General features: G+C 44.4%; 2 protein-coding genes across 6 annotated transcripts in view; both read right to left on the bottom strand.

Annotated features, from left to right (window-relative positions):
* The window catches only part of LOC134063933 (collagen alpha-1(XXI) chain-like), a 35,009-nt gene extending 29,155 nt beyond the window's left edge, over positions 1-5,854 (bottom strand). For 3 of the 5 annotated variants that reach the window (XM_062519691.1, XM_062519694.1, XM_062519696.1), the window contains exons 1-4: positions 5,660-5,854; positions 3,873-3,916; positions 2,067-2,197; positions 1,141-1,701 (exon numbers count right to left, since the gene is read on the bottom strand). In XM_062519691.1, the coding sequence (XP_062375675.1) occupies positions 1,141-1,701; positions 2,067-2,166 (661 nt within the window). In that variant the 5' untranslated portion in view covers positions 2,167-2,197; positions 3,873-3,916; positions 5,660-5,854. The remainder of the gene's footprint in view (positions 1-1,140; positions 1,702-2,066; positions 2,198-3,872; positions 3,917-5,659) is intronic. The other 2 variants (XM_062519693.1, XM_062519692.1) reach the window with 2 other exon arrangements.
* A 5,481-nt stretch (positions 5,855-11,335) lies between these two features.
* LOC134063578 (collagen alpha-3(IX) chain-like) lies at positions 11,336-23,018 on the bottom strand. Its single transcript, XM_062519169.1, has 16 exons — positions 22,987-23,018; positions 22,826-22,879; positions 21,987-22,040; positions 21,794-21,838; positions 21,387-21,440; positions 21,237-21,290; positions 21,075-21,128; positions 20,776-20,847; positions 20,654-20,689; positions 17,957-18,001; positions 17,777-17,809; positions 17,147-17,293; positions 16,209-16,385; positions 13,494-13,584; positions 12,228-12,305; positions 11,336-11,625 (listed from the first exon to the last, which is right to left on the bottom strand). Exons 7-16 carry the CDS (start codon positions 21,111-21,113, stop codon positions 11,336-11,338), a joined length of 1,008 nt encoding a protein of 335 aa, XP_062375153.1. The 5' UTR covers positions 21,114-21,128; positions 21,237-21,290; positions 21,387-21,440; positions 21,794-21,838; positions 21,987-22,040; positions 22,826-22,879; positions 22,987-23,018.
* Between the last annotated feature and the right edge of the window lie 260 nt (positions 23,019-23,278).

Below are 23,278 nucleotides of genomic sequence, written 5' to 3'. Positions count from 1 at the left end.
ATATTGTGGTGACTGTGTGGTCAGTAGATAAAGTAATGGAAGGGTTAACTATGTATGGAATGCAACTGTTGATTTCATTTGGCCTGGGACTGAACTGAAGAATTTGTAGTAAAAAGCCTTGGCATGGTTACCTGGACATTGTGCAAATATGCAGTCGGCCTAAAGAACATCTCTCTCTTTTAAAAAACAGACAAGAAGGGACCATCACTAGCAAATATCTTAATTGTGGGCTTTGCCTGGATTCTGCAAAATATTTTGGGTTAACACGTTTCTCTGGGGTCCAAATAAAATGTTATGCTAGTCACATTTTCCAACCTGATGGCAATATTGTTTCTTAGTTTTATATTGTTTCTTTACAAGTCCTCAAAGACTTTGCTGGCTAATATGCCAGCCTACACCAAATGACTTTGGACTTTGTTTTTCCTGACCGTGTTTGTAAACGGCCCAAAGGTTGGTCTGTTTCCTTATTTGGTTGACAAAAAACATCTGCTACTGTTTTGCAGAGAACTGTTTTATGTCCCGTAGCAGCATTTTCAAAGTCAATTGTATTCTACGTTTAGGTGTAAGACCGGGCTGGTCGACGAGATTCAGATGACGGTTTCCAGAAGGCAACTCGCATAAAGAATCACTAATAGGCTACTCTATCCAGAACAGTATACTGTCGGCTGTTGCAAGCTTGCTCAACGTGGAGGTACTAATGTGTGGAATTACTGTGCTTTGTTGACAACCCAATTTCTGGAGGAGATCAAGCTATATGGAAGATCATGGTCATTTCACGCTCCAGGGTTATTTACGGCCTGTGATATGGGCACAGAGTACTCGAATGTTCTGCTGCGTAAATCAGCCACTGATCTTTCCTGTGAAGTGGGAGGCACCAAACGATCCGTGCAGCTCGCACTCTCTTGGCCACAACGCAAATCTGTCCTCTGGTGAGGCCCCCAGGTAAACATGCGGAGGGGCAACAACAGCACTTCCTCTCCTGTGAGAGCCAGGTCCATAAACCTGGCTATTTTTAACAAACACACATTATTTATGGACTACATTCACTTACAATTTAAAACGATTTGACAGCTTTAGGTCCAAAACGGAGATAGTTCAACCCAGGGAACTTCAACATGTATTAATCACAAACATACGTACCTTCACACAGTTTCTGCCTTATGGTTTCACGGATCTTAGAGATGGCTTTGTAGTCCTCGACAGAAAAAACATAAGTGCGCGACGGCTTGTTGGCGATGGCCCTTAGCTCGACTTCCTCTATTGCTGACCCCACACCGATCGCAAAGATAATTATCCCCTTTTTCCTTGCGGCCTCGGCGGCAGCCAATACCTCATCTTGTGATTTCCCGTCCGTCAGAACCACAGCGATTTTTGCCATGCCATGTGGACCACGTTCAGAGAGGGCGAACAATTTGTCAGCAGCAAATTTAATAGCCCTCCCCGTATTGGTGTTTCCGCCCAAGTAATTGATTTCGTCCATAGCTTTCAGGAGGGCTTTGCTGGAGTAATGCTTGCCCAGAGGTATCTCCAAGAGTGGGTCATCGCTGTACTGTACCACTCCGACCTGGGTGAACTTCTGGCCAATGTTGAAGCTGGAAGTGATGTTCATCAGCCATTTCTTAACAATCTCAAAGTTTACATCATCCACGCTCCATGATCCGTCTACTATAAAAACCAGATCGCTCTGGGAAGTTCTACAACCTGCAGAAGAGAAGTGGGAATATTGCTACTTAGCAACCAGATGGTTCACAATATGGAGGTATAGTATGAAGTAGACATACAATTAATATTTGCCTCAAAGTACAAGCCTCCAGAGAAACTAATACTTTTTAAATTAGCCCAAACTTGCCAGCTATTTGGAGGTGTTTTAGAAGTTAGTTTTAGTTTTTACCAGCATATTCCTACAGTTTGCATAAAACAATCAATGGAATGTAGGACTTAGCAAATGATATTGATATGGAAAGCCACAGTGAAGTTTCAGTAAACCTCAATGTTATAAGACAATGGTCACCATGCAAATGGAGATATGCAACATACTGTGATGAAGATGTGAGAAGCACGCTTACTCAATCTCATGTCCTCATCTTGTGCTGAACAAAACAAGTGAAGGAGCAAGAAGTAAAGACACCACAAGACATAATGCATGGACCTTGTTTTGTAACCCATGATCCGCAAGAACCAAGCTCCAGTTTTGCACCTGAAGAGAAATGGAAAATAAGACGTGCATTGCTCAGACGCCTTCACATGAACATCTTCAGTTGGATGCTAAGGTAGGCTACAGGTCGGATGTCATGAACGGTTACTTCTTCAGCATGCATGCATTTTGTGTTTGTGTACAATAGACTATTTTTAGACAAAAAAGAGATAGAGGCTGTTAATTGCATGTTTGGCAAACAAATTATGTAACAGTGTTAAGTCCATGCCAACAAAATTGCAGGCTGACATAAACATTTCAGGCTGAACATGGTAGCAGAGCGTTAGCAGCGGTGAGCAGAGCCTTAAATGGTATGCTGTGTACTTATGTCAAATTATTTGGAAGCACTGCCGGATGACTTAGATGACTGTCCTCAGGATTCATTCTTTGTTAGTGTTTAGCTTAGCATCCCCAAGGTTCTGCGTTTAGCCATTATGTCGCGCGTCTGCTAACTATCGGACAACTAATTCTTGTTAATGTCCTGGTGCAGTGCGGAATCTCTCCTCTTCAAATACGGACTGCGTTTCAACTCTGTCTGCTTCGGGGAATTGTGTATTTTATGGAACTTTCCAGCAAGAGAGAGTGAAAAAAAACGTAGACATTATAAAAAGACTCCGAAATAAATGAGTAACAGATATGCTCCACAGACAATGTTTTTTTGTGTGTATGGAGGAGGGATTGTGTGCGTGTGTGTGTGTGGGGGGGGGGGGTGGAGAGAAGGGATGTCGACTGGTTAATCGATCTGTCGAGGCTAACACCTGCCAGCCAGGCAGTTCCTTCGGCGACGGCCTGGGAATGGCCAGCTGGACCGGAACACGGGTCTTACCCCTTGCGCACGTCATTCTGCCGTGCCGCATGTGTGTGTGTTGTCTGGCCTGTAACGTGATCGCGCTTTTCCACTCTTGGACATGGGCTCGAGGCATGCAGCGTCAAACGGCCATGGCGGAGAAGCTGGAACAGGCCACCCACTCCCAGCGCCTTCCCAATCAAAACGCTAGGGGAAAGATATCTGGAAGACGCAGCCATCAGCAGGAGCCAGTCGGCTAGGTCCCCCTATACACCCCCCCACCCCCACCAACCATCCCAACTACCCCCGACTCCAAAACTCGCCTCCATCAATCCCCCAGTTCTTTTGGTTGAATTTCCCCAGAACCGAATATTTCTACATCCCAGCCAGTCCCACATGGAACCCATTTGCAGCGTCAGACAGTGAAGTTCCAGTTCTGGACGATGACCAAACACATGTACTCGTGACAAAAAAAGAAAGGCAACTCCGGACCAGAAAAAAAACGAGCCTGATTCCGATTTCATGATGTGGTCATGCAACACTACACTCTCCTGAGTAGACAGCATGAAAACGCCATACTGCAGATATACATCCTGTTGCTCTTCTCTCTGATGATGATAAAGATGATGAAGAGGATGATGACGATGGATGGTTATGATCACATGCATCTATGTTTCTGTGCTTCATTTGCGGTCTATATGTTAACTTTGTCTGTGTGAGTCTACATTTGTTTGTGTGTGTGTTACGATGTGTATGTTTGTGTGTGTGTGTGTGTGTGTGTGTGTGTGTGAATTTGTGTGTGGTGTGCATGGGTGTGTATGTGTGTCCACTGGTCAGTTCCTTAGTTTGCCATATGGCGCTTCTGTGGACCATGATGACCCTTCCACTGACCTTTAAAGTTATTGGCGTTCTCCAGACACTTTACGGCTCTACACCTAGGTCAAGATGAAGGAAAACAAGGTATAGTAATGTTGCTGGAATGCAATGTGTTAAAACATCCTGTGCTATAATAAAAGCACAAAGCAAAACACTCACAAAATTTCACCACAATGCCTCTTCCCTGGGAATCCCCCCCCCCCCCCCCCCCCCCTTGCACTGAAACATGACATAAAGAATCCCTTTGGAATCCAGCGATGAGTTACTGGTCTTGTTTGTAGTGATATTATTAAAGATTTATCTAAGTCTGGAGGGTCTTATCCAGCTGGCTGTGGGAGACAGGAAGTCCTAGCTGAACAGCTGATTCTCCTCACTTCTCCAGATGAGGTGTTGCCCAGAGCATTAACCTTTTTGCCCTGGAGCATTAACCATTAAGTGTCTCCCACCAACAAACCGTTAGTGCAATTCAATATCGCAATTTATGGTTACGTAATTCTCTGTCAAACTTCAATATTTTTTAGTTGAAATTTGACAGGAAAGAAAACGAAGGGAGGAGCAATTAGGTGCAGAGCGCATATGCCTAACGTCATTTTCTACCACTTTTAGCCTTTTCCATGTTTTTGTGGTGAATGATTCTGTTTTGGAAGCCTTCCGTTCCCCCAGATCTGCCTCTCTTTTTTTTCTTTTTGCTTCATGCAGTTTGTACTGAGGCGGTAATTTGATCTCTAAATCAACAACTGCTGTTTTGCATGTTCAATTGGTTTGCCAAGATGAGGGGGAAAATGAATTACGGCCAAGATCCTGGGGCACCAAAACAAAGTCAAAACATTATATCACAGAAACCATTGAATTGATTTCAAATAATGAAAACCGTGAACCCAACGTTCTACTGTGGACCAAACCATTCCCTTTCCAGAGGGGACTCTACTTGGTGTGTTGCCTTGCTCACTAACGAGCCAATGTTTTATCTCACATCTCCACGCCAAGTAAGGATTGCTCAACAACATGGACTAGTTGGATCCAAAATAAATTCCTCTTTTTTTTGTGCCTTCAAACTCTGCCTCACCTGCGCAATAAAAAAAATGTGCACACAAAAAAATGGCATCCTTTGCAGTGGAGGTGCCTTACTGTACGCAATCCTGTTGAATTAAAGAGATATTCATCTCAGTGAGGCGAGGAGAGAGTCTGTCAGACCAGTTAAACCATTCCATTCATTCTTTGAATGTGACAGTGGCACAAACAAGGGACTGATAACTACCCCTAATGTCTTCAGTATGCCTCCACCACGTCTGCAGCTTTTCACTCTGGCAAGCTCCGCTCACTGACCTCTGGAGACTAGCTGATATGAAATGCATGAGGCATAGAATCTGCAGGCTCCTCTCCCTCGCTCTCTCTCTCTCTCCCTATCTGCCTGAAATATTCTGTTTTATCTCAATTAAAGGCTCAAACTTCCCATTGCTCTCTGGTCACTTGCAAAACCAAGATGAACATGAACACTGGCAGAACATGTTAGCTACAGTCACAAAACACATGTACAGACCAAGTTCTTCTCAATGCAATTGCATGGGATGACCTGACAGCAGCAGTTAAATGGATGATGAGGGGTACATGTTATTTCGTTGTTAGCATCTGCTGATGGATGGTTTGATTAATATATTAAGAAGAGGAAGAGAAAGAAGAGGCTGATAGAAGGCAAGGACATGTGCCCATGGAGCCTAAAACACATCCACGCACGCCTGCAGGTTACGGCACGAGACAAGTTTTTTTTGCCCTGCGTGGGGCAAAGGGAAAACAGAGGTTACCTGATGCCGAGGTTGGCTGAGGCACGACCCTTTCCTGTAGCAGCTCCCCTGCTCTCTCACCTCACCTCCTCATTGGAGTTCCATAGCGACGGCAGGCAGGCTGTGCAGAGTGCAAAGAGAAGGCTGCAGCCGTGCAGATGTTGCTCCAGTGTGAAAGCCTGCCCTCTCCAGTCCCTTTCCAACTCCCAACTTTTCCCCCGCTCCCTCTCCCAAACCTCTCTCTCTTTCTGTCTCTCTCTCTCTCTCTCTCTCTCTCTTGCTTGTCCTCACCCTCTCTCAAACCTCTCTCTGTCTTTCTCTCTCTCTCCCCTGCTCTCTCTCTCAAACCCCTCTCTCTCTGTCTTACTTGTCCTCACCCTCTCTCCACTTCTCTGTCTCACTGCCTCTCCTTCTCTCAACCCCTCTCCCCCCTCCTCTCTTGATCTCCCTCTCCTCCTCTTTCACTCTTTATCCCTCTTTCTTTTTCTTGAACACTCTTTCTTTTTCTTCTTCTTCTTCTTCTTCTCCCTCCCTCTCTCTCCCTCTGTCTCTCTCTCTCAGTTCCACCAGCATAGATCTTTTGGACTGCAGCCACCCTCAATTACAGTGGGTGGAAAGAGACACAGATAAGGAAAGCTTAGAAAAAATAATGAAAGAAAGACAACCCCCTTTTTGTCGGAGCTAGAGGAAAATAGTAGTAACGCCGGCAACATCCTTCCAAGCTTTAGGGATTTGGATTGTGTACGATTAAACACTATGTGAAGGACTCTGCAAAGGACTTGCAGATTAGACAGGACAGAATGGTTTTTGAAGCGGCCTATTAGAAAACCTTTACGTTTAATCGTACGGTTTGTTTTTAACTGGACACCATCACCTTTACCCTCCCTTTGCCCTTGCTGTTTAAACTGGAATTTTTTTTGTGTTCAGGGTTTATAGGCTGTGTGTGGTCCTCTTGAAGAACTCAGTAAACAGCAATCTGTTTCTTGAAAAGCATCATTGACTATGAATGTCAGTTGTGTAATTAAGTCATTTAGATGGCTATCAGTGACGACCAACACAATTGCATTAAAATCGATGAATCATTCCTCCTCCACTCTAGGCTGTCAGAATACTCTTTGCTGGTTAGCATAACAACTTAACTGATGTAATCATAAGGAGAGTTGTAAATTATTTTAACCCAATCCACTGTTGATATATTTGTTATGCATTCTGGAGTTGACTTTTGACAACTATTCCCAGTCCCTGGGTTTAATCATGAAAGTACTTTTTAGGCCTGCACTCTGTACAACATTTAACAAGGCATAGACAGTGACTTGTAGCATTCTGCCAGACACTGAAACTGGAGACAGATTGCAGGGTAGATAATGTAATGTACACTAAATAGAACAAACCTAGTTTATTTGTCACACCAGTCCAAACGGACAGAGGTATTGTATTGCTCTTAGCAGTGGCTTTGGTTTGGAGGAGGCTTGATGAGACTGACACGTGTGGTGCGCTTTAGGAAGTAGAGGCTAGCAGCAATATTCTCCGCCACCCACATACAGTAGCCCCCTACGTCAACTCAGATTCGGCTGAATCAGCATGGACAAGTCACAACCCACAACTACACACAACAAAGGCTCTGACCGAGAATACACTGACTATAAACAGTAGTGTAGTACAGTGTACAGTAGTACTAGTATTACATGAAAGTATACCTTATTTTACCTTATCGTACACTCCTGATTTGGATATGTCAACATGACTTGTGGTATATTAAAGTAATTTATGATCATTTTACATTCATTTCATCATCTGAAGCTGTAAACAGTTGGTCCTTCTTGTTGGTGGCACCAAGAATTGAGTGGGGCACTGTGTATAGAACAATAGAAAACAAATTCAAATACAAAAATGTAAAAAATAATAATGTCAGCAACACGAGGAAGGGGCACCAGACTGTAATGTGTAAATCAAAGACACTGCATGAAAGATGATCGCATTTCAGATGTCACAGGACAGCATACTGCAATTGAGAATTGCACCAAAGTGAGTTTTGTTCATGATAATCATAAAACTATTTGGATATTGCTCATGATTTAAACATGGACAAATCCCCCCCTTTATCATACAGCTCTAATTTGGATGTCAACATTACTTGTGGTATGTTAGTGATTTATGATCATTTTACATTCATTTCATCGTCTGATGCTGTAAACAGTTCCTTTCATGTCTCTTTGTTGTTGGTTACACCACGGATTGTTGATATTGATGAAGTATGGAAGGCATATTGAGCCAAAAGGGCCCTCACAATGAATTGCTGCTTGTAGACTTGTTCAAAAAAGGATATGTGCCAGATGTGTGTGGATGATTGTTGCCAGAGTCATTCCACACATTTGATGCCTGATAAACTCCTGGGAGCATAAAAAGTAGCAACAGATTCCTGCATGAAATATGAAAGAACATTCGCTGTGAGGGTGTAATGGGCAGACCGGAGCTGAGGGATCACTGCAGCTCAAAGTATGTGAGTGACCAAAGCTTTTTAATAACATTGGCATCGCAAGTCATCTCTTTTTTTTCACCTGAAATGACACAACCCTCTGCTTTCATTCCTGTGTCATTTTGTAAGCTAGAGCATTTCTTCAAAACACGTAGAGGCTATAAAAGTTGCAGAATTATTCTAAAAGACTTTTGTGGCGTTCTGCTCGAGTGAAAAAAAAGGGTTCTCAGGCTAATGCCTTGGACATAAACTGGAGTCTAAAGCGATGGCTGGCTCCCTCTGTCAGCTCCGGGGAGGCTGGAGGTCTCTGAGCGCTGTCATGTAGAGGCCCTCGCTCTGCTGACATGGCTCTGGCAGCCCCGCTCCGCTCTTTGACGAATGTCTAATCAGAGAGTTGCAGGGCGCAGCGTGATGTGCGCACACAGAGGAGCACCTGGAAAACTGGAAAAACCCCTTCACAGATTTGAGGGGAGTCCTCACGCCGGGTCGCCAGTAATTGAAATGTTCAGCAGGGACTCAGAAAAATAAAAATAAATAAGAGGCAGGGCATTCCGTCGGACTTGGGAGACAAATGGCGAGGACATGGTCCAGGGTTGTTTCCATGTTTCATAATGGTCAAAACAGAAGATGTGTGAAGTGCATTACAAGCCATGTTATTGTATGTCCGGATGGCTGAACGCATCCAGCTTGACCATATGTATGGAAGAACACATGGGTATACAAAACCAACCCCGAAACCAAAATATATGGCATAGGCTGTACTGTATGTCAACTGTATTATTTTTTCTGAGGTTAAATAAAACATCCTCCATTGGCTTCTAAGTGTTATCTCTCACTAACGCTTTCATTTTTAAAGTTTCAAGTGCTAATTTGGTCCCAAATAAGAGTTCATCATGGTTAACCAGAAGCACAATAAAGCTACTTTTTCTTTTTAAGACCGTCTTTTATTGGCCTTACTGTGAACCTCAGCAAAAGCAACAGTCAGTCTTTGTTTTGGCGAAGGACAGTAGTTGAGCCGTAATGGTTTATAATTCCATGCAATAAACGACTATTAGCATGATCACTTGTGTGGTTTGCATCGGGGAGATCTGCTCGAAGTGGTGCTGAGGCAAGCGATTGGGCCGAGGCATCGGGGAAAGAGAGATGGAGCAAAATATTAAGAGTTTCCATGGAAGGAACTGGCTGTAACACACAAGAGACAGAACACCACAGAAAGGAAGAGAGAGAGAGAGAGACAGAGAGAGAGAGAGAGAGAGAGAGAGAAAGACTTCCACTGCTATTGGGAGAAGGTGTCATCAGAATAGAAGAGAAAAATGATGGCCTCTCAAGAGACACAGAGAGAAGGAGAAAGAGAGACATGGAGGAAGAGAGGGGGGCCAGGAAACAGGACAGAAAAAGAAAGAAAAAAAACACATCCAAACACCCCAAACATTCGGTGTGGCCTTTCTCTCTCTCTCTCTCTCTCTTTCTCACCCCACAGGACTGTGAGTGGGAATGGAATGAGGGGCCTCATGGAGGAGGCCTTATTACACAGGAAGCTCTGGATTCAACGGTCAGGTGCAGTAGGCGTCCATGAGTGCAAGTCAGTGAAAAAAACACGAAAACAGCACCAGAGCACCTAACTGTATGCCTGCATACTTATGTGTCTTCTCAGGGTAGGTGGGAAAAAGGGAATATCCTTTATACAACTGTTGTAAAACTGTTGTACAACTGTTACAGTATGGTGAGAGGGAGAGAGAGAGAGAGAGGGGGGGCACTGTGTAGGAAAGAATAGAGGAAAATGCACAAAAAATAATAATTTAATGTCAGCAACACAAGGAAGGGGCACCAGAATGTAATGTGTATTTTCCACAAATCAAAGACACTGCATGAAAGATGTCACAGGACAGCATGCTGCAATTGAGAATTGTGCACCAAAATGAGTTTTGTTCATGGATCTACTGTATGGGTTGGGTGATAATCGTAAAACTGTTTGGATTTTTCTCATGATTTAAACATGGACAAATGCTAGATTTGTTTCTTTTTTGTCCATAAACAGAGCCCCTTTATGCTTTTCAGAGAAACAGCCCACAGTGATATCCAATTTCCACATGAAATGGAGTGAGGCGTACAGAGACACAAAAGTACAGTAGACACGAACACAAACATATCGTGACAGTAAATGTTGCGATTACGATTATTATTCAGTGTAAGGCTATCTCACTTCCACCTAGAGTTCATGTGCAGGGACACGTCGAATCAGATTCTGGCATCCAAATGCAACAAACATCTCGACTCGCATCTGAAACGCCTCCTTTTTCAAATTCAATGAAGCATTGGCACATTGCAAATTCATTTAATCCTCCCTAAGCTTTTCTTTTCTTGTTAAACCGATAGCAGAGTATCATATACGAATATGGTAACTCGGAACAGAAAGAACCTTGCACAAGAATATCCTCTTAAAAGTCTCAGTCATATGAAGCAAATGCTGAAATACTGCAATAAGTGACTGTTGAAAGAGGGCAAAGAAAAACCTGTTAACCAATAACCACACACTCATGCTGGTTTGCAAATTACAGCCTATCTGCCACACTGTGGCTAATATAATACCCTACACCATGTTGTGTGCATAATCTGACACATTTATTGATTGCGTGCTGGGGCAAGACTCAGGAGGCTAAATGTTTGCTTATCTTGTAATTATGAGTTATAATTAAGTAATTACAACTCATTTGTTCCTATCATAATGGACCTGAAATCACATAATTGGAGAGTATTATTACCCTGTGATTATGTTCATGATCCAGCACTGCGTGAATACAGAACACAGTACAACTCATTCATCATAAGAGACAGTGGAAAAGGTAGCATGGCAAAGCTAGTCATTATTTTCCACATTTTATTACAAAGAACAGCAGTATTCCACGTCAGAAAGAGATGACCAAGTGTCACTCCAAATCAAGTTAAATAATCATCCACCTGTCTTCGTCAAAGCTCCTCTGTTGTTTTCCCTTCTTGATGTTAAAGACTGATTTGTGAACGAGACAAAAGGCTAGTGGGTCTGTTTCAGTCTTTCTCAATACGATTTTGGCTCATATATTTACATATTGAATCATTTTAAATCATGGGCACATCTCTGTATGAACAGCAAGGTTTTTTTCTTCCCCAACTCCACCCTTAAAAGTGACTAAAAGTGACTTTGTTTTTGTGTTTGTTTTGTTTCAGTCTTGTTGTTGACAGTTTTAACCGCGCCCTCGGAAGCGACGGGGCGACTGCGGCTGGGGTCGGGGCGCTGGGCGGGCGGGCACGGGCGCGGGCACTTGGGGCGGGAGGATGCCGCTTCCGGCTCCGCTCACGCTCGCTCCTCCGCTGGCGCCTGCGGCACCGAGGTCCACGCAACCGCTGGTCAAGCACACCCCAGGGACGCCGCGCAGGCCAGGATGACCCCTGAGGCCAGGCCGGCCACCGTGGCCTCGCTCGCCCATCTCTCCCGGACGTCCGTTGAAGGCCCGTCCGATCCTGCCCCTTTGACCTGTTGGTGTGGACGAAGCAAAAGCCCGTCATGGACCGAAAGACTTTGCGCTGGACACAAATCAGACTGTGCTTCCATCGAGCACCAGTCAGTGCTGGCTGTCAATACTTATAAATGATTATTTATGAGTACATGACAATAAACGTTGAACTTTGAACAAATCAGACTGTGCTTCCATCGAGCACCAGCCAGTGCTGACTGTGTTGTAGGTAATTACGATCAATGGTGTGGCATTGAATAGTGTGTAAGAATGATATGATGAAATGTCTGTGTTACACACTGATATTATAAGTACTTCTGTGCTTATGTACCTAAATTTGATGTCAAATGCCAAATCAGACTGTGCTTCCATCGAGCACCAGTCAGTGCTGGCTGTGTTGTACAGTAGGTTATTACATTCGATGGTGTAGCATTGAATAGTGTGTAAGAATGATATGATGAAATGTCTGTGATACGCTGATATTATAAGCACTCATGTACTTATGTACCTAATGTTGATGTCACTGCCTCACACCAAAGCAACATAGGCTGAGAGGTGGGTGTCACAAACCATGGTTATGAAAAGCATAATGTTGAATGAATGAGCGGCGAGATGAAGTTACCCATTGCTCCCTGGTCTCCCATGTAACCCGGCAAGCCGTAGCCTTTGGCTCCTTTGTCGCCCTGGTCTCCTGGCTCACCTGGGACACAGAGAGGCTTTTTACTGGGATGCTTAACGACCCCCACGCTCGACTGGCGCGCCCTCGGGAGGAGGCTGGTACACGAGAACGAGCTGTTCGACGTGATTAACGACCATGTGTGTTACTGAGATCATCGCCGAATAAATGTATAAAACGCCTTGTAAATACTCTTCGATTTCACAGGCTTGGCGGGGGGACTGTACCATACATGTGACGTCAAGGCGGATCAAGTTGCAATACATTGAGACGGTCTGCCTATGGCGAGAACCCCCGTAGTGGTAAATGATCCATATACCACTGAGATTATACCAACGCAAACAAAACCTTGGGTTTCCAGTACCTACTTAAGAGTATTTAATGACTCTTTTAAGGGTTTAGTAAAGTAAATCCCTAATCATAAACATTTGTGGGTACTTTACCACCTGCTTAGCTCTACAGTGTCTTCATTAATATTTAACTGAAAGTTCTGAGTATTTAGTCCTTAAAGCAACACTAAAGAGTTTTTCGTACCTTAAAATAATGTTTCCAAAATCATTTCAGCGGTTCATCAACTCATAACAGGGTGAACGACACTTCTGCTTTCACTTCGTTGCCCTCTATCGACTACAAATTTGACTTGCTTCGATGTTGCAATACATCATACTTTCATAAAATCATGCTCTACCTTGTTTGTTATTTGCTGAATAAACAGGTTGCCAAATAGCGTGTATGCAACAGAGGAAAAGTGCTTTAGTGTTGCTTTAAGCATGCTTAATACAATCTACTGTACTTAAGAATAAATTACACTATTTACATATCAAGTAAGCACATACTATTAAACACTACTTAGTCTAAACACAGTTCTCATCTTAACTTGAAGCCTCAGTACATCTCCAATCCAATAATATATACTGTATGTGTGAGAGGTACATGGTTCACGTCAATTAGTTCTGTTCTGTACATGGACATTCATTTATTGTTAAATCTACTCCATCATCTGCCCTTGGATATCATGTTTGTTATCACAAGTCCTCCACTGTGTAGTTATGTCAGCTCATCTGAGAATAGTGTCATTTGAATCTGGAGACAGTTGTATTTATGCCAGAGTAAACTTCAGTTCCACCACCTCCAGTGTACATTACAAACATGACTGATTGCAGATGGATATTGGATATACATATAGAGTATGATGTATATGACGACCCTTACCTCGCGATCCGAGTTTGCCAGGGTCACCTGCTTCTCCATAGAATCCTTCTTGTCCCGCTTCACCATCAACACCATCAGTACCAGAGTCTCCCTGCAGTCATAATCAAACCTTTATGTTTGTACTTTTCACTGATACATCATATTAACATTAACATTTTGCATCTAGTATAAAAAGGGAAAAGTTAACTTTTGTTGAATATTATAATGAGAATGCATGGTTGGTGGAATTCATTTTAAACATAGTGTCAATAAACAATGATATTTACTGTTAAAATATAACATTTCACTTGTAAAGAATTTGACAGGGTTGTGTTGTGTACGCATGGATACTGGGGTATTTACATGTAGCATTTAAACTAAGCTTGACAGTTTTCTTTGAATATTTATTTTTCCTCGACGACATGTCATTATCACTCGAAGGCTCTGGCAATAAATGTGAATGTCATGCGGTGCCAAGCCAGAGGAACCTGTGGCTGATGGCTATTCCTATCATGTTTTTGCACTTGAGGCCCCATGTACTTTTATCCCCATTAGGGCCGCTGGAGAGAGGATGTCTGAGGGGCTTCAAAAGAGCCCTTCAAGACAAATGGGGGAGCAGGCTTTCCACTTCCAGCTCAGACGGCCGTCCGCTCCAAGAGTTCTCAACGCCGCGGCCAGTGCCCCGTCTCGTCTGTGACTTCTTATTTGTCTTCACGGGGACTCGGAAATTCTGAACGCCTTAATTCCAGGCCGCTCTGCCAAACAGTCCAGTGCTTTTCGCTCGCTTGCTTGCTCGCTCGCTCACTCGCTCGCAGTCCGTCACAATATCGGCGAAGGATGTAAGTTGGCCCCGCGAGAGGCGAAGATACAGTGCCTATAGAAAGTCATCATACCCTTTTGAAATAGTTACTTTTTTTGTCTTACAGTCTGAAATCAAAACCCATTTTTAAAAAAATCTTTTCCAGTTTTATTAACAAATTTAGCTGTACAACATCAAAATAATGAAAAAAAAGTAAACAGTTCTGAAAATTAATAAAAAATTAAAAACTAGAATAACAGGGTTGGAAAAGTCATCATACCCCTGACTTAATACTTTGTAAAGCTTCCTTTTGCTTTCATTACAGCCATCAATCTGTTTGGATATGTCTCTATTATAGCTTTGCACACCTAGATAGGGGAATATTTTCCGTACAGAAATGTTAAAATTTAGTCAAATTCTGTAGGGAATGGCGATGGACTGCTCTCTTCAAGTCAATCCACATATTTTCTATAGTATTTAAGTCAGGGCTCTGACTTTGCCACTCAAGGATATTCACCATCCTATCCTTAAGCCACTGCTTTGTTCTTTTGGCAGTATGTTTAGGATTATTGTCGTGTTGGAAGGCGAATGACCTCCCCATCCTCAGCTGTCTAGGAGAGGGACGCAGGTTTTCCTTAAGAATGTGGGTGTACTTGGCAGCATCCATTTTCCCTTCTATCCTGACCAATTGCCCAGTTCCCGCTGAAAAGAAACATCCCCACAACATAATGTTGCCCCCACCATGCTTCACACTAGGTATGGTGTGTTTTGGGTGGTGTACTGTGTTGGTTTTCGCCAAACATTGCGCTTGGAGTTCAGTGCAAAAACACATCTGGAATATTCTGCTACCATGTGGAAAAAGCTTATATGGTCAGATGAGACTAAGATCGAACTTTTTGGAGACTAAGATTGAAGTTTTTGGACTGAGCTCCAGGCGCTAACCAAACACTGTATACACACCCAAACACACCCAAAACACACCATACCTACTTTGAAGCATGGTGGGGGCAACATTATGTTTTGGGGATGTTTCTCTTCAGCGGGGACTGGGCAATTGGTCAGGATAGAAGGGAAAATGGATGCTGCCAAGTACACCAAAATTCTTGAGGAAAACCTGCGTCCCTCTCCTAAACAGCTGAGGATGGGGAGGTCATTCACCTTCCAACACAACAAAAATCCTAAACATACTGCCAAAAGAACAAAGCAGCGGCTTAAGGATAGGATGATGAATATCCTTGAGTGGCAAAGTCAGAGCCCTGACTTAAATCCTATAGAAAATATGTGGATTGACTTGAAGAGAGCAGTCCATCGCCATTCCCTACAGAATTTGACTAAATTTTAACATTTCTGCACGGAAAATTGGGCAAATATTCCCCTATCTAGGTGTGCAAAGCTATAATAGAGACATATCCAAACAGATTGATGGCTGTAATGAAAGCAAAAGGAAGCTTTACAAAGTATTAAGTCAGGGGTATGATGACTTTTCCAACCCTGTTATTCTAGTTTTTAATTTTTTATTAATTTTCAGAACTGTTGACTTTTTTTTCCATTATTTTGATGTTGTACAGCTACATTTGTAAATAAAACTGGAAAAGATTTTTTTTTAAATGGGTTTTGATTTCAGGCTGTAAGACAAAAAAAGTAACTATTTCAAAAGGGTATGATAACTTTCTATAGGCACTGTAAATAACGTATAGCGCGCGATCCGGTCCTGTGTTTTATGGCTGCAGGTCCACAAAGGCAATGAAGCCTGAAACACTGCATTTGTGGGCTGCAGAGTGCTCCGCCTGTCAACAGAGACTTAACAGCGTGTGCTGCTTTTGACAGACACTACACGCACAGCACCGCACAGCTATACAGTGCATGTTTTTGTCGCAAGGGATCTTTGAAGACAAACAGGGTGGGGTGGGGGGCGGGTGGGGGGGGTTTGGACTTACGGGTGGTCCGGGGGGTCCCTTGTTTCCGGGGGGTCCGGGGGCACCCATGGGCACGTCTCCGTAGAGAGGGCAGACGGCGGCGCATGTTCGCTTCACGGAGTTGGCGAAGGTAGACATCTGCTCGAGGACCACGCGCTTGCAGACCTCGATGACGTGTTGCGCAGCGAGGGTCGGGCCCTGAGAAAGAGAGAGAGAGAGAGAGAGAGAGAGAGAAAGAGAGAGGGAGACGGAGTGGGAGAGAGAAAATCATTACCACATACGTAACTGGCTGAGACCCAAGTCTGGGACATGGAACAGAAAACAGTGCACTTAACCCCCAGAGGTAGGCAGGAAAATGGGTGGCAGAGTAATGAACGAGAAACAAACACAGCCAACAATATTTCGTTAGGCTCATTATGGGGTTTATGGCCGTACAAAATGAAAAGCTTTCCTGCGCGTTGCAGAGAGACCAACACTAATGAGAAACCATTTATTAGCATTCTTGACACCAAAATGGTTACCACGTATTTAATGTGCCAAGTGCCAGAACGACTGGGTCTCACACGAGCTTTGATGACATATGGATGTGGGACTTTAACTATCTGGTAAAACTCTACAGAAAACAAAGAGTGAACACAAGTTCAGGAAGTCAAAGCACCTTTAGATGTTCTTTTCGCCACAAATTCAAAGATAAGGATATGCCCCTGTCTACGTTGGTGCATTTAAGAAGAGCTTGAAATGATTTTTATTTAGAACGGCAGTGTGTAGCATTTCAATCTGTTTTACCACATGACTCATAGCTTAGTTAAGGTAACACTGGCGAAGACTCCTTTCCATTTCGAATCCCAGTGGTCAATAAAATCTTTATTCCAAACACTTGCATGGAGTTCTCCCAAAACATGTTACTCAATGGCTTAAACATTGCACAACCCAACCCACCCCCGCCGGCTTTCACTTACAGGTGGTCCTGGCGGGCCCTGGAACCCAAGCAGGCCTCCCTCACCCCGGACGCCCTTGTTTCCCACGGGCCCTTTGCGACCTGGCTCTCCGCCGGGGCCCCGAACCCCCTGTACTCCCTGGAACCCTGGAGGACCTTGGTCACCAACCTTGAGATAAGAAGTCAAAACACACACACACACACACACACACACACACACACACACACACACACACACACACACACACACACACACACACACACACACACACACACACACACACACACACACACACACACACACACACACACACACACACACACACACACACACACACACACACACACACAGTCAGTGTCATTTACAGTCCCCAAAGATGATTCAAAGCGGTGCTGATTCTGGACAGATTCTGCTGAATCCACTAGTCTGGAGCCAGATTAGAGTTACTGTACCTGAGGGCAAGATGGAAGAGTTCAATGCTAGAATGACTAATCAAGCTCTTGGTAATAAGACTGTATTCTGCGATGCATGCCGTTGACCTGCTAAATCTATTCATATCCGAATACGCTTCGAAAACTAGTAGTGTGCAGGTTCACATTGTCTAAATTAAATTAAGGCTGACTTCAATAGAAATATCATGTAATTGCTTACCCATCCTTTGGGACCTTTGCTGCCTTTTTCTCCCTGGGAAAATATAAGTGTATGTTAGGTAATTGTGAAACAGTGCACAGAGAAATTGCTGAATATCTAAAATGTTGAAAAGCGACTTAATTAAGCGAATTAATGAATATAAATGAACATATCTGGTCATCATCCAGGAATATTTCATACCTCTGCACCCTTTACACCTTGGATTCCTCGTATACCTGTATCCCCCTGAAAGAGCAATCAACTTATTATCTAGTGCATACATTTTAATGAATTATTCATTGAAACACCATTATATCAAATTACATTTCCTACATGGAATGACTAGTCAGTTGCATCCATGTAGGGGTTCAATACAACATAGCTGTCAGTTTGTGTCGAGAAGATACCCACCCCAACGGTTGCATGTAACATTGTTTATCAAAGCTCTTTGTCACATTCATTATCTTTCTATCTTTTCTATCAGGAGCGTTCATTAATCAACATGATCATGTAGTTGCGCTGTCTGTGGCCCTGACCGACAGGAGGTGATTAACCAGAGGAGGAAAATGAAAGGGAGCCCATCGTCTCTGCTGACGTTCCAGTTCCTACCACCTCCGCTCCCGCGACTCCGTCCAAACCTGCGGGCAAGAAGCGCTAGCCAACTCGTGCTCTCCGACCACACTGCTGCCACCCCCCCCCCCCCCCCCCCTGATTAGGACGTGCTGTTTACACTGAGCCTGCAGACAGACCAGCGGAGAGAGGGAGCACACAGGCTCGCTGATCTGGCATCATCCAGCACCCAAATGGACAAAGCTTCTTCATTCTAGCAGAGAGGGAAGCCTATACTGCATAGCTACAACGACGGCAGGGAGGTATGGTTCCTTCCCTAACAAGATGTCTAGATGCAATATATACCTACACCATGCTGTGAATTCAATCTAAATGCAAGCACATGTCTCTTGCAGAGACTCTCCAGACTAGCTCCTTAAAAGGCTCCTTCTCTCTCTGTCCTGCGTAGGATCCTGTGCGGGGTCAGAGCGTCCTTTTTTCTGAGTTCAGTCGGCAGATCAAGAGTGTCGGTGATGAGCCTCAGGCAGGGGTGCAGAGCAAGGCGACAGATGAAGATGAGATGCTCTCGTCTAACATCCATCCTCTTCCTCTGAGCTCCAGGATGTCTTATTATGGGCTGTGTGCTCTATTGGGCCACAGTGGATCAGCACAGCATGCAATGTCTGTGGTCACACCATCCAATTTACAACTGTCTATGACTGTTACACATGTTAAACCAGAAAGAGCTGTGGACACTATGATCTCAAAATTATGTTTGGTCTTTGAGTGTAAACACTAATCATTACTTCAAAGTGCCAGGTTATCCACTGAAATCCCTTCATTTCAATGATCTAAATACACTGCATTATTTGTATGTGAGTAAGCAACAATGCCTCCACGTTAAAACAATTGTTCAGAGTCACCAGAGGGATTTCAGATGATTGGCTTTAGCTCAAATGCTTTTGCTGCAACTCTTCAGTGAAACTGTGATCCTCGTACAAGGCCAGATTTACTTCAAGGCTGAACGCACCACGTTTTTAGTGCTCCTTCGTTTGTAGTAGAACACTTTGCAATAGCATTTATATGTTCTTGCATGCATGCCATTTATGTTTCAACAGTGTTTAGACGTATATATAAAAGCTTTGATATGGTGCAAGAGGCTGCTTTTAACTGGCGTCAGAGAACGCATTGAAAAGGATTTCCTTCAAATGGAGAGCCGTCACTGGACATAGAACAGAGAGGCCTGTGCTTTCAGTCACATACACTCTGTAGTGTGTGAGCCGCGTCGGAGCCAGCTGGCCTCCTGACACGCCGTCTGTGCGCTCGGCAGTCCGGGAGGCTGAGATCAGACACGATCGCATTTCAAAAACACGTCAGTCCTCGAAATCTGGTATCTGCGCGGCCATGTCCCACTTCCAAACGCACCGTATGGACAGATGGACAGATATATATCATTTCTTTTGGCCCGGCGACACAACAGCACATCTTCGCTCGATGCGACTTTGAGACTTGTGACTCACCAGATGACACAAGCTGTTCAGAAGTGTTTAGCTCACTTCGAAGAAACCAGCCCTGTCGGCTGTCATTGACGGGCATCTTGAAAACATGAAACGCAGGTGCTTAAGTGGCCTCCAGCGCACGCAGGAACCAAAGGTCCAGATGTTGAGGCTGAGACTTACCAGGAAATCTAAAAATACCAGGACAACCCCCCCCCCCCCCATACACACACACACACACACACACACACACACACACACACACACACACACACACACACACACACACACACACACTCACATACATAGACACTCACACACACTCACAAATCTTTGAGCCCGTCTGGACAGCTCAAAGAATTATTCAATTGTCTGCCTGCTTTGCCTCATAAGGCGGAGAGGCTTACTGTATGTGTGGTTCCCATCCGACGACCGAGGAGGACTATGGAAACCATATGCTGCTACATGATACAGTGCAGTGCTGTGCTATGCTGACCTTGACATGTGCCCCCCCCCCATGGTCATGTATAGACAGAGATAAATGCGAGTCGTGTCTCGGCTTTAAATCCTGTGACAAGAATGTTGCGAATACCAGAACAGAGCCACAGGACTCCATGTTTGCCGCCCCTCCAGCACCACAGTGGAGATCACAGAGGTAGCTACAGCCACGAGGAGAGAGACGCACTGCTGAGGCTTATAATCCTCTGTGAACCACACGGCATTCACTCTGGTGATCAGGTGAGGGATAGACTCGGGCTGCTAAATTGCCAGCTGAAAAGCCACCCGCGTAGCATAAATAATCAGGCAATAAAGATTCCATTGGCGGTGCAGTGAAATGTATAAAGTTCATTACCTTAGGGCCAGGGCGTCCAGGTAATCCTATGTGTCCCTGTGGAGGCATGGCATGTTTTAGTGGTTTGGAGAGAATGAACTTGTATTTCAAAGGCCTGTGGAATATTTATCCGGAATGCTCACCGTGGGTCCTGGGGGTCCGATAAATCCGGGCCTTCCTGGCTTCGCCGCCGAGCCCTTGTAACCTCTCAGGCCCTGAAGTGAGTAACATTTTATAAATCTACCTGAAGGCAAAAGTTTATTTTCTCTACACTCTGCTGTCTCTGGGGACAGAGCAGAACTATCCAGCTGATATCTGTGCAAGAGAGGAAATCCTGGGAAACCCGGGAATACTCCTGAAGCCCACATTTTTGACACTGAAGCTGATTCGTAAAGGAAGACCAATGGAAGTGGCCCTTAAGGGGCCAGGAGAGAGTACTCACGGTCCGGCCTTGGGGCCCCATGTTCCCAGGAGGTCCCATGGCTCCCTTCTCGCCCTGTTAGAGGTGGCAATGTATTAGCTAACAAGTTCATGGACTGACACACTCAATAAAAGTAAACAATGTAAATAAAAATCGCAATGAGCATTTCTTGTGTGTATTTACCCGAATTCCAACTTGTCCACCCCTGCCAACTTTGCCCTGTGGTCCTTGGTACGCCTAAAGGGTGAGAATGAGGAAAAAGGGTCTTAGAGTAGAGGTTTAGACGTGAGGAGAGCATGTCAGGGTAAGACAATAGAGGAGTCTGAAACGTACATCCACACCAGCACCTCCATCTCTCCCTGGCAAACCAGGATCTCCCACAATTCCCTGCAAAACACAAAATGACAACTGATCAAATATATCGATTACATAAGATCACAATTCCAAGAACGAACCCTGAGACATCACTAAAGCTGCCACTGTTCATATTCTTTGGCACATGGAGGACGCAACGTACGTGATAATAATTCATAATGAGGGACTGGAAAGGGTTTTTGGCATGATTCATAGCTGCTGCTGTACTAATTGAGTTAAATGGTCTTATTAGTGTTGGATTAACTTCCAGTGAAATTGAAAAGGTTTTTTGATGTGCAGAATTACTTTGAACTAAATTGGTGTTGTATAGGTTGGCACATTAGTTAGAAAATGTCAATGTGTCCTTTCAGTTGACCTTCACTGACCTTCTCCCCTTGGCTGCCAAGTTTTCCCTGTCTTCCTTGGACACCCTTTAAAAAGAGCATGCTCATTAGTCAGATGGCATACAAATACTAAAAACAAAGTCGTAAACAAATATTCTTTTGAATTAACACATGACTAATATTAAACGAAAGGAAAATTAATTTCAGAAAAATAATCAATAAGAGGGACACATACAGGTTTTCCCTTCTCGCCTGCAGATCCACGCTCCCCAGCATCACCAACAACACCCTGTTGGAGGTGAGACGAGAAAAAACATAAACAACATGACCTGATTGGGTGCATAACTATACATGCAGTGTGTCAAAACCTCTCTCTTGGAGTCCTTATAAGGTTATTTTAGCAATCAAAGAAAGTAACTTAACTGTGTAAAAACAATACAAAAGGTATGGTAGAAAACTAGAGAGAGAGGTTGTCTGTTTGTGTGGGACCAGCCAACATTCCAACATTCTTGTGCCGGTCTGGGAAGCGTGTCCCAGAGGCTTGGGCCAGTCCGTAGGGAGGTGATGGGAATCTACATCCCAGACCCTCTGCAGGGGAACCTGCTCCCTGATGGTCCTGCTGGTGGCCAATCCGTTTGTCTCAGTCAAAGGGGGGATAATTGGGAGTTGTTGAGATGAGGGAGCACTAACTCACCATGACCCCCACGCAACATACACACACACACACACACACACACACACACACACACACACACAGCCCAAATCCCACCACCCCCCTCAGGATCTCTCTCACTCTGCTCCAGGTGCCACTACTGTTTGTGGAGTGGAGCGGAGTTTTATGCGCCAAAAAATTGCGAATTACAAGGACTCCTCCACTGGGGCTCCACTCCCCCGCCAGAGCAAAATGAATCATGCCTTGAGTATGCCTGCCTGCCTGCCTGCCGGCCTGCCTGCCTGCCTGGGCAATCCCCTAGGTGGCAGGCTTCTGGCTTTAGGGGTGGCGCATGGGTCTTAAATGTCCTAATGATGACTAACGGTGGAGGAGAGGGCCCACGGTGGGGCTGGTTAACATACCTGGGGCCCTTGGGGTCCAAGGGGTCCTTCTCGACCAGTCCGGCCTTCTTGTCCCTACAAAACAGACTCGCAATAAAGTAACACTTGCATATCGAAACATTTTGAGAGCGTAAAAGTGATGCAAAAGTAATATAAGAGAGTGGTAGACAAGTTGTTTTCACCTTCACTCCTTGGTATCCTGAAATACCCTCAAATCCTGGTTCACCTGAGGCACCCTGGGAAATTTTAAAAAACTAAGTAAATAAATCAGGAGGTGAAGAGACCTCAGCATTTTTTCCTCATTAAATCACTAAATCATTAAAATGTCTTAGGGAACACTATTTTTTCGGGGATGGGATCAGGAAAAGGGATCATCCCATTTCAGATCCAGCGGATTCACTTCCAGAGAACATACCACTTCTCCCTGCGCTCCTGTAGACCCCATCTCTCCTGGGGGGCCACGCACACCCTGCA

Source organism: Sardina pilchardus, chromosome 18 (genome assembly GCF_963854185.1).
Source record: "Sardina pilchardus chromosome 18, fSarPil1.1, whole genome shotgun sequence".
Lineage (NCBI taxonomy): Eukaryota > Metazoa > Chordata > Actinopteri > Clupeiformes > Clupeidae > Sardina > Sardina pilchardus.
This window is presented reverse-complemented; position numbering and strand designations above follow the sequence as displayed.